This window comes from Apteryx mantelli, chromosome 3 (genome assembly GCF_036417845.1).
Source record: "Apteryx mantelli isolate bAptMan1 chromosome 3, bAptMan1.hap1, whole genome shotgun sequence".
In the NCBI taxonomy this organism is placed as follows: Eukaryota; Metazoa; Chordata; class Aves; order Apterygiformes; family Apterygidae; genus Apteryx; species Apteryx mantelli.
Window position 1 is genome coordinate 131,444,954 of NC_089980.1, and position 7,307 is coordinate 131,452,260.

The 7,307-nt window shown below is 49.7% G+C and overlaps 1 protein-coding gene across 2 annotated transcripts in view; it reads right to left on the minus strand.

Annotated features, from left to right (window-relative positions):
- ATAD2B (ATPase family AAA domain containing 2B) overlaps positions 1-6,666 on the minus strand; it is an 83,242-nt gene extending 76,576 nt beyond the window's left edge. For both annotated transcript variants that reach the window (XM_067294348.1, XM_067294347.1), the window contains exon 1: positions 6,511-6,666. In XM_067294348.1, the coding sequence (XP_067150449.1) occupies positions 6,511-6,666 (156 nt within the window). The remainder of the gene's footprint in view (positions 1-6,510) is intronic.
- Between the last annotated feature and the right edge of the window lie 641 nt (positions 6,667-7,307).

A 7,307-nucleotide genomic window follows, 5' to 3' on the forward strand; every position in this document is an offset into this window, starting at 1 on the left:
TTCTGGTAGAAATACTAGAGCTACATAGTTTACAGTTAGTTGAAGTTATTATACCACATGCACGCTCAGCAGTACAAAATGAAAAAGGTAAGAGAAGATAACACATTAATCTTACAAATGGTTGAAAACTGGCATGTTCTAATAGCTACCAAGCAAGAAGAAATTACATTTCTTTAGGAAAAGAACCCAAGAAAGTATAAACACAAAACAATACTTGAACAGTTTAAAGCAGAATTAATGGTTAAAATAAACTATGAAAGACCCAAAGGTAATGAAGATAATATTTCAAGAGTAAGCTCAGAGACAGGAAAATTTGTTTAGAAAAACAAGCAAAGCATGGAGAGTACAAAAATAAAAAAAATGATAGAATGAAAAAGGCTGAAAAAAATATCGTCAGAACTCTTTGCAATAATCGGGTTCATGAGCGATATTGCGCACACACAAAAGTAATATATTTAGAAATGAAACACCTAAAAATGTTCCCAGCTACAAAAGAGCAAGGACAGCTTCAGGTCACTGACGCCTACTTACTGGATCCTTTGTTTTGAAGAGGATTATACAAAGTTTTACCCAGTAATCATTTAAAACCTCATTAGTATGGAATAAAAGCTGTTTTGCACTGTAGAGCAAACACTCAGCAATTTAGGGCAGGAGACGCAAAACCATGCCACCTCCAGCTGAAACTGCAGGGGGATCTAGGCGATCAGAATGTAATTACCTGAGCTAATTATCTTACATAACCCCAAGCTGTACACCGCTCCTGCAAAATTGTCATGGGATCTCCAACGACAATTGCTTAAGCCTTCTGCTTGAAGGTTTAACTGAGAGAAAGCAGCCTGAGAAGCAGTTTTATTAACAGGACTTTGGGACAAGCCCAGCGTTCAGAGGAAGCAATGCAACGCACTAAACACCAACAGCGTTTCCCGCGCAGTCTTTGGCGTTTCGCTCCCTCCGCAGATTTGGCCCTAGATTGCTTCCTTTAAAGGCTCTACAGCAGTACGATGGCAAGAGCCCCAGCGGCTCAAACACGACGCACAGCTAGCTTCCTAATTGAAACCATATACTTTTAGGAGGTGTTACGAATTTCAGCAGTGGCCCAGGCCAATTTCCTAAGATACATGCGAAGAATTCCAAGCCGGGACACACGTTTGGCAACATGGAACGATGGCAAACACTGACTACACAGTATTTTGACAGACCCTTGGAAGCAGATTGCTCCCAACAATTACTTAATTTCTGACAGTTCACACATGGATTAATACCACGCCACCAAGGAACACACTGCCCGGTTCATTTTAGACCACTGATTTTCTCCAGGTAAGTCCCGCAGAAGCATCAGACCACTAAAACAGAATGAACCCTATATTTTATTACACACGGAAAAGATGAGTTTTCTTGGGAATCTGCCTTTAATTGAAATTGTTTTGAATAACTTCACAAGGCTCTGTATTTCAGGATGCATTTCAAAGAACTGCAGAAGCGTTGGCCTCAGCGCTGTTACTCTAAACTGTAACAGTAAGACAATTCAGTTCTTCAAAAAATATGGGTATTTGAGAAGAGCTTTTTCTCTGAAGAGTTTCACATGCAGGTGGCCAAAAAATTTAATTTTTCCTACAGAAGAGGAGAGCTCTAACTTTCTAAGAGTTTTATTCCAAACCACAGAATATCCAGAAGACTGTAAGACACTCTGCAAAGGTGGCAATCAAAAGAAATACATTAATCTGAACCAGGCTCTTTTTTGAAGGAAAAAAATAATTTTTAGAAAGAACTAAGGCATATGTTTAAAACTAGTATTTGAAGAGAAACAATATTAAAGTCCATTTTATACGTTTTCAAAAGCTGACCGATAAAGACTACTTTTAAGGACTAAAATGTAGCCATGACCTAAAATGCTACAAAAGAACAGAACAAGCTACATTATCACACCTTTAAAGAAAGAAAAAACATTTATTCTTACAGATTGAGAAATTACAATAAAAGATACTGAAATATATTGGTATTACAGAGCACCAAAATGCTGCTTAGCTTTATACTCCACCACACTATAGCACTTTATGTCACTCCTCAAGTCTGCGTTTGCTCCTATTAGCAATTAAGTACAATGGAGAGCTCTATGTTGCTACTGAGTAAGTTGAACGATGTCGGCAGCGCTACTTTTAGCTAGGATGGTGTGTTACAATTATCACAGTGCCCTCAAGTAGCTCTTAAGGCACTGCTGATGCTTTCCTGGCTAATTAAGTTAAGCTAATCGCGTATACATTTCCAAAATGTCTAACCAGTACACTGATGTGATTAAAAAGTGTTTGTTTCACAAAAAGTTCATTATTTTTCACAATCAGCATTTTTGGCATGTGTTTTAAGATGACTGAGAAAAGTCATTTCAATTGCCAAATAAACATCATCAACACAATCACAATTCAGTACCCGAAAAACACATACATCAGTAAATCCACAGCATAGCTTTAACCAGTTATGGTCACAATTACCCTCTATCTTTTGTAGTTTGAATGTAATCCACTGAATTTATATATATTTTTAATAGTTTTATGTTTCTGAAAACTCTGGAAGATTTTGATGCTTTTTCTTGCCAGAATACTTTATTATCAAGCCATAAGACTTTTCCGAGTCTTAATACTAGAAAGAAAAGAAATGCAATTTATAAAAAAATAGAATTCATAAAAAGATAGCTTAACTTTTTACTAAATACTTTTTAAATCAAACACAATAATAGGAATAAAAATATATCCCACTTTTTTCCTCCCCATATCCTCTGTCTGGCACTCTGCTATGACATCATTTCAGAGGATAAACCTCTTGGCTCCTTGATCTAATTAGTGAGGGGTTTTGTTAATTTTAATCTGGCTTCTGGTAAGTGGACACAACTGCATTCATCTCTATTACTGAATTGCAGTCACCATTCAATAACTCAGAATAGTTTACTTTTCAAATACTGACATACCCCCAACAAATCTCTTGGGAAATAGTAAGATGATCATTGCTTTCTCTAAGACAAAATACTATAGTATTTCCTGATTCTCATCTTAGAGAAAGCAATGATAGAATACAGAGAATAAGGTAAAGGTATTTAGACTATTATGGCCCATTTCCACTGAGTATCTGTTGCCTTCAAATCAAGGTCAAACAAAAAGGGACACTACTAATATATAACTCAACATAATATCAAACCTGAAGACCAGAAACTTGGGTTTTAAACTCTTTTATCCTGTGCTTGGAAGAGGAGGGCTTCAAGCCTATCCTTGCAAACGTGTGCAAAGAAACAAGAAGTACCAGAAAAAGCCATGAGGGAAAAAAGAACTGAAATGGATATAAAAGAGATGGAAGGCAGCTTCTAACCCCTGTTTAATCTGGCCTAATCAACACCGCACAGGATGCCATTAGATTACTAACTCAGTGTTAGTCGCTAATCGGGAACAACCAGATGATCTTTTAAAATACATTCTGAAAGGTAATTACAAGCATCGCCGCTAACGAGCATTTCTCTGCAAGTCCAAGTCAGAACCCCTGTGGAAGAAAATTAAGTCACACAGTGCAAATAAAAAGCACATCATCTCTGCCAGAGCGCCAGACTCTGGCGGCCCGTTAACCAGATAATCTGCTGGTAGTAAGGCTGGTGCTCTGCCATTACAACTGGCAGATTTTAAAAGGACACACTGTTTCATTCAGCTTTGAAAATTACACACAACAACACGAAAAACAATCCGATACACCTTGCACACGAACACAGCTTAAGGATCTGCCTCCTGACGGTCACTTCCAAAAGCAAAGGCTTTGTCTTCCCACTGCCATGCCTATTCACCTCTAATCACTGAAATCTTTCTTTGGCGCTCCTTTGTGGAGCTCAAAAAGACACTGTATCAACTTAAAACTTCTTACGCCTGAAGGATAAAAACAGTCATCCAAAGATAACTTTAAAATGAGGTGAGAAATATATATTACAATCTATACTCAAAACAAACAAGAACAAAAAAAAAACCAAAAAAATGAAAAAATCTTTCTGAGAAGCTCTGCTCGTCTTTGGCAATTATGTCTAAAAAAATTAGAAAACAAAAAAAAATTACCTGCCTGGAACACATGAGATTTGACATGCAGTGAAACAAGTCCATTCCATCATGCCAAAATATACACTTGTCTTTAGAAAAAAATGCTTTTGGAGAATTATCCTTGGATGTATTTATTGATTTTATGACAGCATTTTGTACAATCTCCTTTCCTTACACCATGACAATAACATAACTTCTACGCCAACTTTGCAGTACAAAAATAAAATTTAGAGATGAAAAATATTGGAAAGAACCCCAACTTATTTTTTTAACAGCAGTAAACTCCCTACACAGTAAGCCAGTAAGGGTTACGCCAAACTTTGCCTCACAAACCACGACAAGACCCATGGTATGAATAAATAGAAACTGCAACAAGCAGGACAGCTTTTTACAGCTATGGTGCAGCGTCCCCACAAGTCCAGTGAAATTAAACAAGGAAGGAATAAGGAGGACATTGAGGAAAAAGTAAGATGGGACGGAAAAAAAAGGAGAAACCGTGGCACATTAGAGAACTGAGAGAGTAGCACAAAAGGTACAGAACAAATATCTAGTCAGTAATTTTCCTTAGTATTTGAAAATGAAAAGGAGAGGGCAAAAGGTTTTCTGACAATTCCAGCCGTCATTCCTCTGACGTGCCTCTGGCTGCTCTTGCCGTTTTTCTGCTTGTCTGGTTAACTTCCTCCTCGGCAGAGGATCGGACGAGGTCACCTGGCGCATGACTGTCAAACGGTTTGACCCTCGATTTTCACTTCCAGAGCTTCTAAGTCTTTCATAGTACACCGCTTTTAAAATATGTATTCAGACCAGAGAACTATAACCACTAATTTAAGTCTTCTAGTGCAGTTTTATCAAGGAAAAAAAAAAGCCCTCCATATAAATAAAACATCCACTGAGAAAGACATAGTTGTCAGAAAATCTACTTAGAAACTCCAAGGAAGGGAAAGAGGCTCCTGAATTCTCTCTTCCAGTTACCATTTACCAAATTCCAGCTTTCCAAATTAGGCTGCGGAATTCACTTGCCATCAGACCATACGGTCAAAGCTATTATAATAAGTTATGTCGGGAAAACATTCAATTAAGCATATCCAGGGAGGGCAAAACGATACCCTCGCTGCTCTTCGGGGGAGGCGAATCACAGGCACGGGGGACCTTGCTCAAACGGCAGCTTTTTGTCGCCGAAGCTGCTGCGAGCAGTCACTTCAGGCGAATTGAGGTCATTAAAAAAAAAAAGAAAGAAAGAAAGAAAGAAAGAAGGAAAGGAAAAGGAAAGAAGCAGAGCAGGGGAAGCGGACTGCGAAGTTGCTGCAGGCGCAGCTCCCAACTTTTGTCTCGCAGCGGGCGCAGTGCCGGGCGCGGCCGCAGGGGGAGCTGCGCCCCGCTCCGCGCCTCTCCGCGCCCCGCGCCGCCCCCGCACGGCAACTTTGTCCCGCGTCTCCCCCGCCGTCGCCCGCCCGGTTCCCCCCCCCCCCCGGCCCCTGTCACCGCCCGGCGCCTCCGAGCGCCGCCGAGCGCCGCACCGAGTGAGGACGCGGCGACCCGCCGCAGCCTCCCCCCCCCCCCCCGCGGCTCCCCGCCGGCTCCGCGGCCCCCTTCGCCCCCTCACCCAGCTCCCCGCCGGCTCCGCGGCCCCACCTCGCCCCCGGCTCCGCCGTCCCCCTTCGCCCCCTCACCCGGCTCCCTGCCGGCTCCGCGGCCCCCCCTCGCCCCCGGCTCCCTGCCGGCTCCGCGGCGTCTCCTCACTCGCTCAAACCCCCCCCCGCCCGTCCGCCCCCGGGCTCCCCGCCGGCTCCGCGGTGTCTCCTGACACCCCCCGCCGGCCCCGCGGTCCCCCCTCAGCCGGGCTCCCCTCAGCCGGCTCCGCGGTCCCCCCTCAGCGCCGCCGGCGCCAGGCTCCCTACGGGCTCCACGGCCCCCTTCACCCCGCCTGACCCCGGGCTCCCTGCCGGCTCCGCCGTCCCTCCTCACCTCACCTCCCCTCACCCCGGCTCCCTGCCGGCTCCGCCGTCCTCCCCCTCACCCGGGCTCCCTGCCGGCTCCCCTCACCCCCCCTCACCCCGGCTCCCTGCCGGCTCCGCCGTCCCTCTCACCCCCCCTCACCCCGGCTCCCTGCCGGCTCCGCCGTCCTCCCCCTCACGCCGGCTCCCTGCCGGCTCCCCTCACCCCCGCAGACCCCGGCTCCCCCCACCCCGGCTCCCTGCCGGCTCCACAGTCCCTCCTCACCCCCCCTCACCCCCAGCTCCCCGCCGGCTCCGCGGTGTCTCCTCACCCCCCCCCCCGCCGGGCTCCCCGCCGGCTCCGCCGTCCCCCCTCTCCCCCCTCCCTCCCTCCCGCAGCCCGACAGCCGTCTCGGCCATTCCCCCCCCCCCGGCAGCGGCGGCGCTGTCCCCAGCGACCCCGCGGCCAAGGCCCTGGCCGCCGCCCCCCCCCCGCAGCCCCCCCCGGCCCTTACCCGCGCTGCCGCCGCCTCTTCCAGCCCGGCCGCATCTGCCTTGGTGCCCCTTTTGGAGGAGCGGGTCCGGGACGAGATGAAATGGCTGCCGGCTCCGGCCGCAGCGGCCGCCGCTTTGCCCAGGGGGCGCAAGGAGCTCTTCCTGGTGTTCACCATGGCCCCGGGAGGGGGACACGGGGGCCGCCGCCGCTGCCGCCGCCGCCGCCGGCGCGGAGGGAGGAGGGAGGGCGGGCGGGCAGGCGGGGGCTCGGGCGGGGAGGGAGGGAGGGGAGGGAGAGGGGGAAGGGGGGGAAGGCGCAGAGCTCCTCGCGGGAAGCCGGTCCGCCGGGCAAAGCCGCGGGCAGGGCCGCGCGGGCTCCTCCTGCCGCCGCCGCCGCCGCCTCCTCGGCTCGGCCGCGCTCTAACTGGCCGCCATTACGGCCCCTTCTCCCTTTCTCTGCTCGCTCCGCGGCGCCGCCGCCCGCTGCCGCCGGGGGGCGCTGCGGCGCCGCCGCCGCCGCGCGCAGGCCGAGGCGGCCCCCGCCGCGGACGCTCTAGCAAGGCGCCGGCGCGCTCTATGGGCCTGGCGCGCGCCGCCGTGGGGGAGGCGGCGGCCGGCTGCGGGCGGCGGCGTCCCCGGGGAGCGGAGCGGGCCGGGCCGGGGGCGGCCGGCTCCGCTCCGCTCCGCTCCGCTGAGCCCGCCGTCGCCGCGGGAGAGGGGGCGGGCAGCGCCTTGCCTGCCGCCCTCCGCGGCCGGGGGCGCGGCGGCGCGGCGGGAGGGCGGCTTCCCGCGGGGGGAGGGGCGCGGTCCTGTCAGG